The sequence below is a fragment of the Zosterops lateralis genome, assembly GCF_965231275.1.
Source record: "Zosterops lateralis genome assembly, chromosome: 6".
Lineage (NCBI taxonomy): Eukaryota > Metazoa > Chordata > Aves > Passeriformes > Zosteropidae > Zosterops > Zosterops lateralis.
In genome coordinates, this window is record NC_139761.1 from 26,332,147 (window position 1) to 26,351,839 (window position 19,693).

The window sequence follows — 19,693 nt, forward strand, 5'->3', positions numbered from 1 at the left end:
TAGCTGGGTCCTTTGACCTGCTTTTGGCCCGCACTAGTATGATCCAACAGGTAGGTTTTTTATGTTCACTTTGGGGTGCTAGTAGTTGCAAGACATGGTTTTCAGAAGACCTTAAAGAAAAAGTCTTCGTCAAGAACTAAAAGTTTCCTTGATTGTGAGAAAGAGAGGGCAGCAAGAACTCATTTTAGCATATTCCAAATTTTTTCAAAATATTAAAAAAGAATGCCTTTGCATGCACACTTCTATATATGATAAACGTATGTATATGTGCTAACATTAATTAAAAAAAAGTCAAGGAAAAACAGTTTTAAAAAAGGAAAACCAGTTAAAATCAATGCTTTCTTGAAATTCAAAAACCTGGATGTTTGAACTATGATTGAATGGCTTCACATTAATCGTTCCTAGTCAGTAGGAGAACAATTATTATATATGTCTTGCAGAGATACTATTACACTAACAGGAATTTTCCTTGGAAGACATTAAGAAATCAAGCTACATGAAGCTGCTGGAGGAGAAAAGCCTAAAGAAAAAGGACACATTACATTTTTTTAAATCCAGGTAACAGTTTACTATTAGATAATATTAAGTATTCCTCTGAACAAACCATCATTTGGATAAATTATCCAGAACCCATTATTTTTGCATCCATATATTTAAAAAAAAGAGAGAGGGATAGAAACAGTTTTGTCCTTCCTCCTGGCCTAGGAAGAAAAATCTTGGTTAAATAGTACTAAGAAAAAGTATATAATACTAAAAAACCCACCAGATCAATGAGAATAAAACAACAAAAAGAATAGTTCCCTACCCATTACTTCCCACTGTGTGAACTTTTGACATATCAGCAAACTCTTCCTTTCGCTTGCTACTACTGTTGTACTGCTCACTGTACAGTTTTAAGGACATCTGTTCAACAGCATCTCTTTGTGCTTCCAGATAGCATAGCTGAACCTCAGCCTAGAAAAAGAAAACAAAGAGGGAAAAAAACAAAACAGAACATTAAAAAAATAATTCGGAAAGAATACCTTTAATTCAAATATTTTTGGACTGCAACAGTTTGAACCAAATTTTCTCCCTGTATGTGATAATAAAAAAGAATGAACCATTAAGTCAGAGAAGGACTACAGCACAATCCCAAATGCTAGAAATGAACTATTGAGGTTTCCTACCAGAGAACATGTTATATATTCTATGAGATGTATATCCAATCAAATGCTGCATAAAAATATCTGGACATGAATAAAAAAGATATTAGAAACTAGGCACTGTGATAGAACAGGTAGATACATACAATTTTACTTCTTATAGTCTTCAAGACTGATATTGTTAACACACTGTCTGTGCTTCATAATCAATGAAAGCCATATTGCTGTATTTTTCCTTTAAGTAGTAATTGTAAACAAATCTAAGCAAATTGGCATTATTCACATTCTCCTTTCCTGTATCTGGCACAGACTGATTACTCAGCAAATTTAATTGCAAGGAAAAAGGCAGTAAGTGAGATGTGCTGTTTTCCATCAGACTGTGCCTGTCCAGAAGAATGTGGAATAATATTTGGCATCATATTTTATTGAATAGACACTTTATTTATTGCAGCTGTAGTGATCAGTATGCTTCTGAGGCTCAGAGAACCAGATGACAAAAGGATAAAATCTGCTGTTTGCCACACTTGCCCCTAGGAATAGTAGAAAGAACAGAGTGTAGAGTAAGTTCAAAAGCACTTCGAAGCCAATATACCATTGTTTTCTTTTAATATACTTCATTGAAAGAAAAACACATTACAAATTCTGATAATGCTTAAAAAATCACTACTTCTGTGTAACTACATACTTTTATTTCCATTAGGAGTGGAATGACTGCTTAACTATTTGGTACTATGGCAAGTAAATGCAAATGGCGTGGAGGAAATTTTGTATGAGGACTCTCCAGTATTTTCTGCTGTGGGAGGCAGGGAAATGAAGAGTTTATTTGTTTGCTGACAGCACAGCAGTTACCTATCTGTGGAACAACAGAAGTCATAAAGAGAAAGTCGTAAAAGGGCTATAGAGAAGGGTAGTCTAATGTAAGAATGTAAAATATAAGAAAAATGCAAGCAAGTGAAGGGAAACAGGTACTGAAGAATGTCAGTAGGGAGAGTCAGAAAGAAGGTTGGAATGTCTTTATAAGCAAGTGGTAATAACAGTTTCTATATTTTCTTAGGCGTTGCCTTGGTGTAATTTTTGCTGAAAAATAATGTAAGAGATTTGGAAATTCCATTTCCTTTTAAAATTTCTCATTCAAACTTTCATAGCTTTCTCTCTCAGCTGCTTCTTACTGTGAAATTAGCTATGGTTTTCAGTAAATCCCAATATGTTTTTGAGAAATTTAAAAAGAAACCAACAAGCAAAACAAAAACCCAGAAAATACAGTAAATGCTAGCAATTTTCCAAGGAGATAGAAGATAAAAATTCTGACTAGTCCATGCAGGTCTTTCACTGTATATTTAAATATAATTGGAGGGTTTCATACTTATTTTAAAATAGTGGAAAACTAAACCACAAAAGTTACTAGTGAAGAAACATTATCTAAACTTAGCTGGGACTGTCCAGGTAGAGTAAAAAGTTAAGGTCTGAGAGAGTTACAAAGCTATTTCTCTTTATCAGAAACTATAATTAAAATTGACATTTATATAAGTCAGAAACAACTGTGGCAGCAAATGAACTGCATCACCTTCTGTTCCCCTTCCACCCCCAAGTACATTTTCCTCTCAACTGATAAACAGTCCACTTCCACTGTATACAGATGTTCCTGAACGAATTTCTTTTTTTGGAAGGATTCTTCACCAGTAAGGACAGTCTTCCTGCAGAGTATTCTGTAGTGTACACATAAGGCTATGAATGTATTCTTTTAATTTATTCTTACCACAAAGCAGTAATACATTGTATCATTTTAATTTCCATTATTGTTGACATGACACATTCAGTCTAAAGCCCTGTTGTCAGTGACCAGTAAATTTCTAAAGCAATTAGATCTATCAATTAAAATCTGTGAGTGTTTTAAGTCTAGAGGGGAAATCCTGTGGAAAATTTGAAGCAAAAAATTCCCTTATTTTCAAGACAGGTTTGTAAATCAAGATAAGTAATTCCTACTTTTTTAGCTATGGGTTTTGGCTGGAGTTTAGTTAGAGGTTGTGGACTCCTCTTGGCTGTTATTGAAATTGTGTATAGAATCTTCCTTCTCCCCTCCCACCCCAAGACACCGAAAAGAGAGAGTTCACTTGTAGCCTAATCTGTGCAATATCACACATCATAATTAAAATTCAGCCCTGAATTATACGAACACCAGCTATTTCTCTATTTCTCAAATAGCACAACAATAGTAATAATTTAGATCATTTTTTCCCCTTATATTTTCTAATTCCCCATCCTGCAAATTCCTCTATATTTTAATATAATTAAAAAAAAAAAATGGCAGCAGCTTTTCCTAGGTTGGTCATGTTCTGTTCACTTGCAAAAATATTTGTAGGCAAACCAATAATGAATACAGAAAATGGGAGAAGAAAAAGAAGGATTAAGTAGAATAGTGGGGGAAATGAAAAGCAGGATGTAAAGGGCAGGTAAATATATGAAGAGGGATAAATAAGAATCCACTATTTCTTCCTTGCAGCTATAAGGCCCTCTTGTACTAGGGATTATGAACTCTATCAACATCATACTCTATGAAGTCTGAATACAACCCAGTTCTTTCACTTCAGAAATATGATCTCTCTATAAATCAACTGTTTTTATTTTTAAACCAAATTTCTATCTTCAAGGTTTGTGAACAATTACAGCAACTCAAACTCAGACAGCACAGAGTTTCAGATGGATCTCTCCAATTTCTTTTCTCTATGTATTCATCTATCTCACTGTTGTACTTAAGCATTTTTTGTCTCTGTTATACTGATATCAACTGCAAATCCAAAGACGCTTTGAAGACCTTGAGTAGGTATTGATCAGTTTAAGTCTCAAAAAACTACATTCTACAGAGTCTGAGCTAACAGGTACAAGGCACAAGATAGAAAAAAAGTATGGAGCACAGATACACAATAAACCTACTGCAGTTTATTTTCAACTTAAAATCTTTAGTGGTAATGAAGGACTAGTTTTGCAGTATTCTGGGAGAACAAAGTAACAACTTTATCAATTTCTAATCAAAATATAGAAAAGCTATAGATTTAGATTTACATTTAAGCCTACATGGTGTGCATTTTCAGATTGCCCTACATATTTTTACTATATAACACGAACCTCAAGAACAATCTCTACAACAAACACACCTGTATGGACACAGACTCCAAGCAAATCCTCAAAAAGTCTACTGGGATATGCATAGATCCAAATATAGCTAATAAAAATTGGGTGGGAAGTAATCGTTCATTTACTCCTAGTGCTCCATCTTAGAATTGAAATTCAGTTTCTTCTTTATTTTTTTGACAATGCAGTACATCTGAATATGTGAAAAATTGAACATGGAGGAAAAAAACGCCAAGGAATTATACTCAGCAGTAGTTTTCCAGTTCATGGTCCTCTTCTAAGTGATCATTTTTGCAATAAAAAGACAATGAAGATGCTGATGATGGTCTTGTTACACACTTGTAGAGATTCTCTGCCTACTAGGATGGAATGAGTTTAAAATACTCTGTTGTAAATTAAACTGAAATATTTCCAATAATCAAATTACAAAATTCTGTCATTTTCCTGAGCCTGCAGGAACCAGTCTCTGAACAAGACTATGAAAAAACTTTAGTCTGGGGAAAAACAGAGAAAAAAAAATCTAGACTAGTGCCGAATACTCAGTTCTAGAGATTGATTAGTAATGGTAAATAATTTCAAGGCTGTTTTCTAAAGCTCATTTTCTAAAAACCAAGAACTTATAAATAAATCGGGAGAGCCTGGGGTACAAATCTGTTCCTTAAGACTGGCTTTGCATGACAACGTAAAATGTCCTTTACTATACAGATCACTATATAGCATGAAGGAGTAATCAGTGACAATACAAATCAATGAAAATACATTGTATTTCTTGTTAGACCTACACGTTGGAATGGCCTTATTCTGAAGGGGAGAAAGACAAGGGATAATGACTCTTACTGTGGGAAGAAGGAGATTGAAAAGTTATATTGTATACTGTGCCAAACAAGAGACTCAAAATCGACAGCAATTTTAATTGGAGATATGAACTCAGAGCTAGTGGTTTTTCTGCTGCAGATTTTTGGAATGTACTAGAATAAATATCATTGATATGGTGTTGAAAGGAAAGTATTTTCAGACAGTGTCTCCCAGGGAGCACAAGTAATTTGTTATGAACTATTTTACTGTAGACAAACCATTCTGTTAAGATATACAAATTATATATAATACATTCAGTTGAATTTAAATTATGAAAGTATCCTATCTCGCATTACCCTTTCTTCATAGTTCTGTAGAGAAACTTTACTTCTGCCACACTAGACTGTACTTAGTGAGAATTATATAAGAAATACAGACAGTTCCATCCCTCTGCCATTATTTGAACTTAAGCTGGATAAAATCAGCCTCTGAAATTAAAGCACAAAATCCAGTTTCTGCCAACAAGGAGGTGGTCAGATGGCCCCAGGCAGCACACAGAAGAATACCCACATGTATATTTTAAAGAAGTGAAAACTCAGATGTCCCATTTAAAAAGGATATACATTCCAGCTTGTCACTCTGCATATCTGCAACTGGGGAAATTTCTTGAGATTTAAAATTTAGAATAATTTCTTTCCAGAATTAAGTTGGTAGGAATAGTATTTATGTGCTTAAATACTCAAGCATTTTTTGTTGTTTTCTGTCACAATATTCTGAATACTTGTCCACATTATAAAGTTGTGGAGAAGGCTTTATTGTGGAACACAAAAAAGACCCTGGTTCTGTCAGAGTACAGCTACTGAATAAAATTATGTTGAGAAGTATATGGCTCAAAATATCTTCCATGAAGATGTAGATTACAGAAATCATTCTTTGGCAGGCAAGAGTTTGTCCAAAAACTCTACACAGACAGACTTGATCATCCATCACGCCACCCCTACACTCAGCCAACAGTCATCTATTGATGAAAACACCTAAGGTACAAGGAATACTTTCAACTTTTCAAGAAGTCTCACCAGCATTTTAAAAGGCATTGTATAACAGATTAATAAGATCATTTCAGTGGCAAATGCCTTTAAGATCACTGGGCCATCATTTGGTACCATTAGGCTTCTTAGACTTCAAGTAACTGTTTCTACCCTAAGTGTAAGCATTTAGTTTTCTCCTTTTACTCTGTTTCATTAAAACAGAGACATTGCTGCTATTGAATATTTTCTTAGTCTGCTACCTTTCCTGCTTCTGGTTTCCTTGACTCTTCATCTTGCACACTCTCTTCAGGACTGAATCATTTTTTTTTTTTTTTAAATCATGCAGGAAATTAATTCTGTTAATCAGGGCATGTTTGTTACCAGTTAAAATCTAAGTATTTCTATTGTCATAAATCTCAGAAATGTTTTTACATCAAGAATAATGTTATTGCTTTGTTTTTCAGTGTGCTAAAACCATCATGACAATGTGAAACCTCCACACAGAATGAGCAAAATTACAAGACGACAACATTGAAATATGTCAAGATACTTAAACTCAGTGTAGAGTTAAAGTAACAGCACAGTGAATTTTAGGTCCATCCACAAGACCCATAAAATGATATTTTAGATAGGTAGGGCTGTGTTATAGCAAGCAGAACTTCAGGCAATTCTTAGAGCCATCAGAAATAGTGGGGGAAAAGCCTATAAAATAAGAGTAATACATTTTTGCAGGATTTCCCTTGACTTTCAGAAATCCATGACCTGTGACTTCAGGACTGGGGAGTGCAAATGCAATCAGTAGTGTGGTCTCAGCATCTTTGACTGATCAAATCCATGAAGATGCCATGATCATGCTGCTAATTTAAAATCTGCACCTCTTGTGTCTTTATTCTTGTCTATTCACCTGCCTTTCATTCTATTCAGCGTAACATTAAACACAACACAAGAGCATGGCATGCCCTGTGCATTATACAGATCTCAGTTATATACCCAGGGAAGTTCCCTACAGCATAAATATCAAAAACCATTGAAGTATGAAAGAATTAACCTCTTCAGAGGTTAATTAAGACTGAATACTTTCTGACAATAGCATCCCAAAATTGCCAGGTGAAAAAAGTTCTTGTAAAAATGGGAATTGAACAAAGCCTGGGATCCTTTTCTACTTTTCTTGTCTTGCAGGTCTGCATCTCCAACCTGCAGAAAGAGAGTCACAGAGAGTCTAATAATTGAGGGCCACATGGGGAACAGGCTTGCTCTGACAGTAGAAAGGGCTGGGATGACAGAACAGTGCTTGCTAAAACCATGTGGAAGACACAAATTAACAAGGATGCAGATCCAGCCAAACCCATCAACGTAATAGAGTGCATTTCTTTGTAGCTGCTACATGCCTTCCATCTCCTTTAGCCACACCTCTTCATATGCCATAATAACTGTAAACTGAAACAGTCCAATTCTTACAAACCCAGAATTTGTCCTACTAAATTAGCAATTCATCAGCACAACCTTGGTTTCTTCCCTGTCAGGAAGAGAAAAAAATTGTTACAGGAGGCCCGAACACGAATATGTTGTACATAAAGAAGGTTGAAAACCTTTCTGAATCAGGCTCAGGACCCTCAAACAGTCAAGAAGAGGAAAGACTAGTCATGCACAGAAAGTGCTAAAATTATAAACTTAATCTTACTTAATTAAAACCTCCATTATTTGCACTGTTCTTATTGTTCCTATCATTTCCTGTGTTTTCACTTCTAGAGCAATGGAGTGCCCTATTATGAGATGGTTAAAGAGTCTGTCCAACGCACAGATACGTCTAAAAGCCACATTTCTCTATAAGGCTTCTGTACCAAATCACACAGACCAGCAACGCACCTAGCTCAGCTCATAGGGCTGGGCAAAATGGCCATGCTCTTAAGGCTAAAGCTACTCAGGTTCAGAATTTAGGACAGCACACTTGCGCAAGGGAAATTCCAGAGTGCTGGTGCACATTTCACCTTCCCCTCTTCCCACAGATGGACATGTACATGTCTACTCAAAAATAGCAAGGAAAAGTAAGTCTTTCAAAACCAATACTTCCTATGGAAAACTATGCAAAGCATCTCAGGAAGGTGTGGCAGAGTTAACATAAAAATATTACAGCCTTTTTCTTGCCAATTTTACCATACTGTACCAGTAGTATATAAAGAGCTTGGGTTTTTTCCCTAGTAGGTCCATTTTAAACTTCTAGATGCTTGACAAATATTATGTATTTATTAACCTAATCATTAAAAATATGTGGGTGCTTAATAACTAGTTCCAAAATTTCCTAGACATATCAACTCGCAAAACTGGAAAAGTTTTGACCAAAAATCTTCTTTTGATTCAATGTTTTGTGTCAAATATTTTGAGAGGTTCAATAGCGTCAACCATTTTGAAGTCAAAACTCCTACACTGTGTTCCTCAAAGACAGTCATTGAATCCTTATTTAACTTGTTCTGAATTTGAAGGAGATTATTTCCATGCCTTGATAGTCAATTTGATGTTATGTTACCCCTAGAGACATGAATGTTTTCTTACTACACATTTTTTTTCCTCCTACAGGGAGAAATTACTGGGTATTTTTATCAGCTTTTTAGATATCAAAGTATTAATAAGATAAAATTGTGTAATATGAACAGTACTCTGTCTCCACTGCACAATTAAGTAAGAATAGTCAGACTCTGAAGGAGGATATGCCAACTAATATAAATTAATTTATTTAAAAATAGGAGGGAAATGTGGGCAAAGTATTTTTCCCCTTTATTTTACTTTCCCTATCCATATATATAGAAAGGTTTTAGCAAAATTATTAGTATTTATTCCAGCAACAGCAAAACATATAGCTTAATATGTTGATTTGTACAACTGCCTTGATGTGTATGAAAAGCAGACACAGGCTGCTCCTTTGAGTTCATTTATGCTCCTCTAATGAGGATCCTCTTGATGCACCTGACACTTAGTGAGGTAGAGGGAACTGTAAAAAGATAACTGTTTTAAACAGAAAACATTTGTATTGCTAAGAGGTCAGCTTTGCTGCTACTGACTTCATTGCAATTTGCAAACTATTAAAGCATTACCCATAATGTTTGCAAAATTTAATTTTGAAGCTATGCTGTTAAAGATGTTTACTGAATTGCAAGCACCTAGGACATTTGGGAAATTTCTTAACACTTTGATAGTTATAGTATTTCTGTCTTACCTTGCTTCTTATTTAGCCCCCTCACAAAAACACACTATTTTCTTTCATTTTGTGACAACGAATCTCATTTTAGTGCAAGCTGAGAAACTTAAAGTACACTGTAACAGTACAGTAATCAAAATAACTTCCCCTCTTATTCTCAATGTATTTAAGTTTGTTAAAAATGTCACTAACTTACCTATTTACTTTTGCTGGGGGCTGAGATCCAATTATACTCCTATAGACTAGAGGTGATGGTTATGATTTTCTACTTCACTCTAATACAGGCTTTCTCATTAAATCTCACAGCTTGGTAATCACAGTCATCACATTTGTGTTTCAGCACTGCATTCACACTCACATTCTCCTTGCCTGGATTTCCATCCTCCTGCCCTCACTGCCTCCTCCAGATCTTTATTTACTCCCTGACAGAAACTGCAAAATTAAAGATGTATAATGTGCAGATACAATCTTTGCTTCCTTTTCTCTGCCAGACTAGCACTCTAAAATGCACTTTTGGGAAGTACTGATATTAACTCAGTTACTAGAGTACACGAAGTACCATTTCCCTTTGAAGTACTATAAAAAAGTTGTCCTTAGATGATAATGGAAAGGATGGAGTAAAGTAGGAACAACAAGAATCACTTTACATACTAAAAACAACAATTTAGTTATCAAAACAGTACAGAACAAGCATGCTTTTATAGTATTCTTTAAAAAATTTAGCTTCCTAGGGTTCTAATAGTCTTTTCCTATGGTTCAGGAATGCACAGTAGCGCTCAGCCCAGTGCCTGTATCCTTATTTCAAAGAGAATCATTCAAACCGACATCCACCCTGTCAAGAATCTTGACTTTGAGCTGCTAATGCAGAATAAAAATCAATATAAATTTTGATCATTTGATGAATATTTACTTCTTTCTTTCAAGCCTGGGGATTTAGAATTGAAAACTGCTGAATCAAGTCATTTTATTTTTTTGTGTTTGTGCCAACACCAATTTACTACCCTCCTGAAAGTTCCTGAACAAGATGTCTCATGTGGCATACATGTTGGTTTTTCCTGTCAATCATAACTGTGTGCCAGTAGGGAACCATAAACATTTTCCTTTCATACTTCTAGTTCTCCAAAAAGGAATATTTTGATTACTTCCCTGGAAAAAGGTAGACTTGTCTTATTTAGACATACTTTAAAATGCCTATGTCTATTTTTCTAGGACAGCTGCTGTGCCTCTATTGATACCATCTATTAAATATTTTCTTTTCAGTATGAGTTGCTTCATACAAAGCAACAGTTTACAATCACTGCAAATAAAGCTTAGTAGCACAAAACAGATAAAGATCTATATTGACATTATCACTTCCCCTATATATTTTCAAAAAAACTGCATGAAAATTCTGACCAGTATAATGCACACCAAATGTTTGTGAAAATGAAGATAGCAAGAGATAAATAGATCCCACACGCAGGCAATTAAGATATGACTCTAGTTTGCATTTCCTCTTTAAAAGAAATGGGCCTTCAATCTCAAAAAAAAATGAGCTTATAAAAAAAAGTATTTGCTAAGCTCCTATGTTTCCATAGTGACTGGGGTGGGGGTAAGAGAACACGGAAAAAGAAAAATGATGCTTCTAAATTTGTAAAAGACCTAGATTAGTTTAACAAGAACTGTAAATGCAAGCAATTTTCATCTTGCAAAATTTTTTTATATATGACCCAGTGGCAGACAGGCTTTATCTTGAGCAATTTTGTTGGTCTCTTATAAATGAAATAAAAGTAGCAGCAGCTATCTTTCAGAAGGCTGATATATTTTTGTATAGTCATATGATATTATGTAGACAGATGTTTTAAATAAAATAAAATATTTAGATTGCTAGATACCTTGCTAGATACAAAAGCAATTATAGGATGTCTTTGTTAAATTAAATTTCTCATTCTTTTGAGAAGAAAAAACGGGAATTGTCCTGGAAACTATACCAACAGGAAATGATTCTATATCTAAAACAGCTGGTGACTGTAACTAATATAAATTTACTTGAAAATAAAAATTCTGTATGCCTCTAGAGACATGCAGCAACATGTAGTAAAACCAGATGTGATAAAATTATTTTTTTAAGTGTGTTTATATAGACATATAAAATATTAAGATAAGATCCACTCATGTAGAGAGACTGTTCAAGTCTAAAACAAAGTAGCAGAACAACTAAAGCCCAAACTTGTAAGAAAAGAGCCATCTTTTTCTAACAATAAAAGATGTCCTTTTTTGATGAATGTTGCTTTTTCAGAAACATGTCAGACACCTTAATTTGGCAGCAATTCTAATGTGATAACACTTTATAGCTTTATCAAGACAAAAAGCAGTAGAAACCTTTTCTCTCAGCACTTTAAGGCAGGTTTTGATTCCCATCTATGCTACATGTATCAAAGTTCCAAAAATAACTTTAAAAGTAAAACCAACATCTAGTACTCAAATTCCTTAGCTGCTTTATTTTGGTAAGCTTTCCACAGTGTATAAAGGAACATTTCAGAGCAAAGACTGTACAGCAGGGTCTCACGTGAACCCTTCAAAAAATATACCACATGTTCTAGCCCATGACTGTCTAATGTGACTCAACCAATGCTCTTTCCATTTCTGTTGAAAATGCCACAGTAAAACAGACTACATTCTGTGTACTGGTAGCTTTACTCTTTGTCAAGACCTCTGTTACAAACTTGTCATGACTCCAGATACAAACCTGCACAGCTGATTTGGCTAAAATACCCAAGCTCTTAACTTATAAAGAAAATATTCCAGGAGGAGTATGAATGCCAAAATGTAAGAATAAGAGTTTTACAGGTCTGCCTTTCAAATCATCATTAATAAAATCCATCCAGCCACCTTCCTCCTTGTTCCCTAATAAAATGATACTGTAGCACTGCTTGTTCAATATTATTGCTTGCTTTTTAAGTAATATTATTTTGTAATTTAAACAATGAATTAAACTTTTTTTTCTCTCATACTGTGAAAAACACTCCAGCTACATAAAACCAAATGAAGCATGCTCAAGATATTGGAAGTGCTGTATTACAGTCCTATATAGGAGAAGTAAATGGTGTTAAAGATTCCTTTTAGAAGGCTTCAGATTGGATTGCTTTCATTTTTTTCCAATAGCCTTAATTGGCTAAGTGCCTTTGGGCCATCTAATACCAGAGAGACCTAATCTCAGTAATCTTGTAAATACAATGATTTCAACAGATTTTCATCAAAGACATGACCATTACATGAGATTCTGCCTGTTTAGTGCTGTAGTATTTCTCATTTAAAATGTAGTTAAAATTGCCATATTAATACAAGATTTATTACTACAGAGTTCTGTGTTACTAAGAATCCAACAAAAATTAAATATTTAGCTATTTTTTTAATTTTAGACAGCTGTTTAAATGGATACAAAGAAACATTTTAGTTTCAAAATTAAAAGGAAACAGATTGAAAAATAGCAAAATCACCCTTTTCAAGTTATAGATGTCCAAAGATTACATATGTGTTTAACAAATGTTTGTATGACTATACACTTACAGATTATTTTTTTCCTTCAAACATTAGGAAGTATAACTGAGACAACAATAACATAGCACAGTATAATAATCATATCTGGTGCATCTTTTAACACCTGACTCATAAAAATGTGACTTTTCCGCAGCTAAAATCAGATGCATAGTGACTCAAGGAATCTGAAGTTCAACTACTACAAAAAATATATCAAGGGAAAGCTATAATGAAAAGATGCACATTTCCAGTAACCATAAACAAGGCAATAATTACATTTTTTACATTATACTGTTAAAGAAATTGAATATTACTACATAGGCATTCTGGAAACTCAGATTACAATAGATTGTAATCTCTTTTCAGAGGCAAAAACAAGCATGAGTTCTAAACCATCTAATGACCTTACAAAAATGTGGGACACAGGCTCCTTAGAAGTGAAAATATCAACTAGTGTCATTACACACAGATTAATCTAGACCTAAGAGAGGTCACAAACTGATATGTCAAGGGCTATTAACATTTTAAATGCAGTTTGTTAAAATGGTTTTATTATAATCTCATAAATTTCTTAAACAGATTGACTGATACTGTGATTTTTTTTTCCTTTTGCCATAGCATTAATCAAAACAGAGGCATTAAGCCTGAGTGTTACAATGGAAGATTATATTAGAGATTTTATTAATAGGCATAGGCAATCTATAATACAGAGAAGTGAGGACCCACATAGTGGAATGGTCTAAAGCTTAAGGGTATTTTTAGCAGGAAAATACATAGGTACAGGTGAGAGATTATAGCCACACAAGTAACCTTGTGCTCCAGGTCCTCTTTGCTGGGCATGGTTGAAAACTGACTTTGTAATAATCTGTTTCCACAGATGCCACATAGGAATTATCCTTAGAGGTACTTTTGCATTACATGTACATACAAAATTTGGATCTGGCCACAAAACCCTACACTTATTCTTCAGTTGTGTATCCAAAACAGAAAAAGTTAACATGCTTTTTTGGGATCTTGATTTCTTTGTAACTGAACCATCAACATTTCAATGGAGTAGGCTCAGATTAGAAGTTCAAGTCTTGGAGCTATCAGAAATAATTATCATAGAAAGTTGTATGGTAGCAGGACATTATGGTCTTATTTATGGAGCTTAGGTAGAATTTCCAATCAGCATGATTGCATCTATTTCTAGTGCTTTGTTAATCGCTTCCTGAAGCTGCTCATTAAAAGCTCCTATGTCAACACGTAATGCTGTGGTGGCTGAAACAGAGATTGGGAATACAATCACACCTCCTGGTTTGGCTGAGAAGTACCCTGCAACACTGTGCATTTATCACAAATGCTGTTTTCCCATTTGATAAAATGCCTTACCATGTCATGGAAGAGTGGTCATTTATTTCAAAGGAACAAGCTGAATCTTCACCATTAAATGCTGGATGCGAGAAAACATCATTCTATTTCTGTCTCCCTCAACAATGGAATTGCAGTGAGACCCAAGTACAGCAATTTAACATCTCTCTTACAACAGCCACAGAAGGGATGACAGCCCTAGACAATAATCACTTGCCAATACCATGGTACTTACCTACTGACTGTGAAAGCTCTCACAGCCGTAGTCAATAATTGAACCGACCAATTCCACTGTGCTGCATGTGATTGGTGATATTATCCCTTTAAGTGTGTTATTTAAGTTTGCAATGCAGTTAATTGAAACCCTACTAGATGCAAATCAAAAGTTTCAGTCTTAATTGAGATATTTTGAAAATTGAACCCATTGCTTCAGGCAGGTGCTACATGAGATTCCATTAATATAGGTAATTAACATTAGCCTCTGCTTTAATTAACATGCACACTTTAATTAGTAAAGCATTAACCAACATTAAAAAATCTGATCTTCATGCATCACAAAAACTGCAGAGTTATGACTATGTTATTTTTTCCAGGATTGTAAATCATACAACATATAAATTCTTTTTTTCTTTAAATACATCAAGATATTTTAAAAAGAAAAATAGATATATAAAATGGACATCTGTGTTTTAAGTGAACTTTTAAAATGGTGGAAAATATTTCTTAAGAATATCTAAAATATGAAGGAAGCTCACATAATACTTCAAAACTTTTGCCTGAAATTTATAAATATATAATGTATAATACATATGTGTGTGTATCCAGTTACTTTATAAATTAAAATAATTCAGTTGTAATCAGAGTCACTAGTTACTACTAATTCTATGGCAGAATCCAAGAGAGTATTTTCCAGAACAGGCATTTTGAAAATAAACATCCTTTCAACAATATCAGCTTTGTTTCCAATCATATTCATTTTATCATGCTAATACTGCAAATGTGTGTGAATATGAACTGAACTTGAGTTTGCTCAAAGCCTAAATAACTTCTTCAAGAACTATCCTGTTGGTTCTAACTGTGTCATAAAGTCCACTGGTGAGTGCCATCACCATCAAGTAACTGGAGAGCCAAGGTGATACCACTGAGCTGGTTAAAGATCAGCCTTTCTGCACAGCAGCTCCCATTTACCGCTGTACAAGCTCTGTAATCAAGGGAGCTCCACAAGGAAGAGAACAAGTGCAGTTACACTCAAGCTTTGAGACCAAATACAGGAATTTTTCTTTGATACAGACAAGCTCTTTTTGAGTCTGGATTAAAATAAAAAATATTTAGAACCACAGTATGTTTCCAGACATATATAACATAAGGAATTCCATCCAAGTCCATGAAATTAAATGGTGCAGAGCTCCAGCTTAAAAACCTTTCTTTAAATAAAATTTAACATCAGTAGCTTTCAAAATACATTTCCAAACAAAGCAAAGATACCTTCAACTTCTTTATCCTTTCCTTCTTCTATGTATTTAGCCATTTGATCCTGACAGCTTTGCTTTAAATATGGTAAGTTCCATTTCTGCAAACTCATTATTATCACAAAGAGGATTTTTGATCCAGTCCGCTCACTTTATTTCCTGTGTTTTCTTTCTCAATATGTAGAGGTGGGACATGTATAAATTATTGTTATATAATTCTCAGAATGCTGAATGTGTTGGTTCAAATAATAGCCAATTTAAACCTAGATCTGTTTCTGCAATTTCTGCACATTCTGAACATCCACCACATTTGGCAGTGAAAGGAATGGCTGATGTTAAAGAACTATATACTCTATTCATATTGCATCCAAATATCTGAAGATCTCAAAGACAGCATGTACATGCTCAGAGAAAAGAGTATGTCCTTTCTGAAGCTCCTTACAAGTTCCACATCAATGTCACATCAGGGTTCTGTTTATCTTTGTTAAATGGGAAAGAACTTTAATGAAAGAAACATAATGATTTAAAAAAAAAATTAATTGGAAAGATTCACTTAATCAATTTTAAGTACTTTTTCTCCATGGGAGTAAATCCTACATTGTGTTTCATATTTGTAGCACACATGCACACATACATCTCAAATGTAAGGCTTTTCAGATACTGAATGTAAAATGCTTCCAGCTAAAAAACTAGGTCTGTTTGTTGCAATTTGCTAGATTTTGTAGGAGTCTGCAGGACATACTGTGGAATTTTGACAGCTCTCCCTGAAATGAAAAGAGTATTACAGCTAAAAGAATACTTTGCTGAGTCCTTTTCATGGCATCCTGTCGATTTCACTGTATTTTGTAACCTGCAAAACCACAGCTAAACCAAAACCAACATAAATAGCCAAAAATTCGTCCTGATTTATATCTGAGTAACACATAGTGATCAGAAAACTATTATTTCCTGTAAAGCAATGTGATGACATATTTAAAACAGTGATTGTCACAATGCAGAGTTCTTCTAGGTCTGTGCAGACTCAGATTTACATGTAATGCTGAATGAATCCATACATATTTTTTATTTACTTGATTGAATTTGACTATATATATATTATTTTTACCATGGTAAGTAACAGAGAAACAAGAATAAAATATCTAAAACCTGTCTTTAAATCAAGGTAGACTTATCTGGAGGTAGACAACCGACAGTGTTGTAACCACGGTGATCATGGAGCAGCAGAAGCTCCTGTTCCTCTGTAAAATAAATCAACTCTGCAAAAGGATAGGTCCTCTACAGCTCCATCAGAAAACCATTCTTAGGTCATCATTACAACCTAATCACATAGCTGGTTCTACCTATATAGCTCTTCCACTGTTTCAGAGGAATCCTCCCTGTTGTTGGGCAATGGGGAAAACAGAAGGATACAATTAAAAACTTCAATCTCAATTGCAGTATTCTGCAAGTGTTGTTGAGTTTCTGTGAAAGAGAGTCTGTTTGCTTTTACAGCATGCTGTTACTTACATGAGTGTAAGGTTTGGGTGATAGATTTTACAAACACTATACTTTTCATACTATTACCACAAAGTTATAATAGTCATACTTCCCCTTTAAATACCAAAATAAAAGTTTGAAATAACTGGCCCAGAAATTCTATCATATATATATCAAACCTTCATTAATCTGTTCCATCATTTCTGAGTTTCCTTATGCAAACTTGTTCAGATCCTTTTTTAAAAATGAACTGCTTAAAACAATCATAACATAATAAAAACACGTACTGGTCATACAATATTATAATAAAGAATATTATAAATATCCTACTTCAAAATTTGCTAAAGCTATCATGCTTAAAATATAGAAATTAATCTCTCAGAGTGGTCAGCATCATAGGTATGATGCCCTTCTTCACCACAGTAATCTCTTTAGTAAACTGTTGAGTCAAAGGAGTTTTCAGTAACAAGAAGTATATACATAAAGGGAATGAAGTGCATTGTATTCATAACATCTTCAAATATTTCTCCTTATTTTTGTCCACGCAGTGAGGTCTTTAAAATGCTAAGTATCAAAATCTTCAAAACATCCCTAAAAATATAGGGTAAACCGAAAAAAGGAAGGATGGGTTGCATTCTTTCAGTCAATGGAATTTTTTCTTATTATTATTTCAAGCAAGTAGAACTCGCTCTTACAAATCATGTGACAAAAAATTAATATGCACCTAAATTCATAATTTCAGAGACAAGGATTCTAGACACTAATATTCTACAAATTTTTAATATAGGGAATTCATAGCATTGCGTAACTGATGGGGTTAGTTATGATATGAAGTTTCAAGCAAAGAAAAGTTTGAAAGCAAATTCCGAGAAGTCAGTGAATTTCACTTCTCTAAGAATAATGTAACCCAAATTTATCATGAGGGAAACAGGACAATAGCATTGTTACTAACTTGGACTGGAACTTGAAATAACACCCTTGGTTCTCCAATACCGCTGCAGGAAGGAAGGGCTGGGGATACAAAATCTCTTTTGTTCCCTGTGGGAAGTGGTTTTTGCCCTCCTGTGCTAGCTGCCACTCTTTCTAACACAAATTAGGCAGAGGTTAATCATGACACAGACAGGTGCTAACAGCAGGGTCATGCCTACCACAACCAACCACCTACCTTGGGTTGGGCGGAGATCTTCCCTTAAGCTTTCTTGTCTTTTTCTGGCACTAGCAGGCGGTCTGATAAAAGATAATAAACTTTGCCTCCCTTATCTATGGTCCATACTTCTTATACATTAAAGTTAAGAGCAATCTTGTACTCTATAGGGTTTTACATGCTCTAAAGTATAATTTTAAAGACACCTGGAACACTTCTGTAATTACTAAAAATTAAAAGTGTGTGATACACAGCACTCAATGTCTTTTTGTTAAGAACCACTACTTAGGCTATGAAAATATATAGCTAAAATCTTCTATAAATCAGAATGATAACTATTATTTTTGTTTCTTGGGGGTTTATAGCTAATTTGGCAAATGTTACTTACAAAAGTGACCATGAGTAAGAGAATTCACCTTGGAAGTGAGCTTTTTAACCAATTTTTAAATCCTACATTTTATTTTTCTATGTTTAAAATGTCATAGTATAGACACTGGAACATCAAAAACAGTCACACTGATAGACACTTTTTTTTGAAGATCACAGAAAAGTGTGATCTTCTAATTTCAATTCATATCCATCTGAGTTGGACATAACCCTTTTTAATTACATAAACTCAACCCTGAACTTAAAAATCACACTACAAAGTAGAAGCAGTCCACTTACATGTTGATTATTTTCCTCCTTGTGTTTGCATGTTGTCCCAGGATCCTAGAAAGACTATTTCTTTCTGTGCTGGTCTTGCTGCTAGCCAATGCTGACATTCACTATTTGTGCCTCTGGCAGAATTTTTGTTCTCCACTTGATTTGCTGTCCTATTGAAACATTATCAGGAGCCTGGGAAGTTTGCTGCTGTACTAAAAGAGAACAGTTTCTGTTTCTGTTTTCCTTCCTACCCATCTAATGAGAACATCGGCCTTAAAAAGCCTCTTAAACAAACTTATGCATATTTCTTCACTACATAAGATAAAAAAAATAAAGCAGCACAATATTTCTTGTTAATAGATATAAATATCACATTTGTGTTTAGTTTGTTTAATTGGTAAAAATTTCCTGATAATCTTTAGGCACAGTATGCTAATTTAAGTCAAGGATAAGACCTGCAGTAAGTCAAAATACCCCAGGATTCATTGGCATTTTGAATCTCTCTAGACTAAAAAAAATGGAAAAGGATGTCTAGAAACTTAGCAGAAACCGGAGAAAAATTAAAGATAAGCAAGTTTTGATCATGTACTTCTTCTTGCCAATTGACATACATAATAGAAAATGGTAGAGAATAGGTTAAATAGTCTAAAAGGATTTTAACCTTAAATTTGACAGAAGCTAAATGGCTGTGACATTGGGTTCTTCTACTTTATTCCAGCTAGTAATCCACCTTCAAAGTTCCTGTCAGGTAAATGACCTTGTATTTCATTAACTGATAATTAAATGGATTTATTCCACTAACG

At 34.3% G+C, this 19,693-nt stretch overlaps 1 protein-coding gene across 1 annotated transcript in view; it reads right to left on the bottom strand.

Moving 5' to 3' along the window:
- Positions 1–19,693, bottom strand: part of AKAP6 (A-kinase anchoring protein 6) — a 254,431-nt gene that overhangs the window by 80,465 nt on the left and 154,273 nt on the right. The window contains exon 8 of the mRNA XM_083862864.1: positions 806–954. Coding sequence (XP_083718990.1) covers positions 806–954 — 149 coding nt within the window. The remainder of the gene's footprint in view (positions 1–805; positions 955–19,693) is intronic.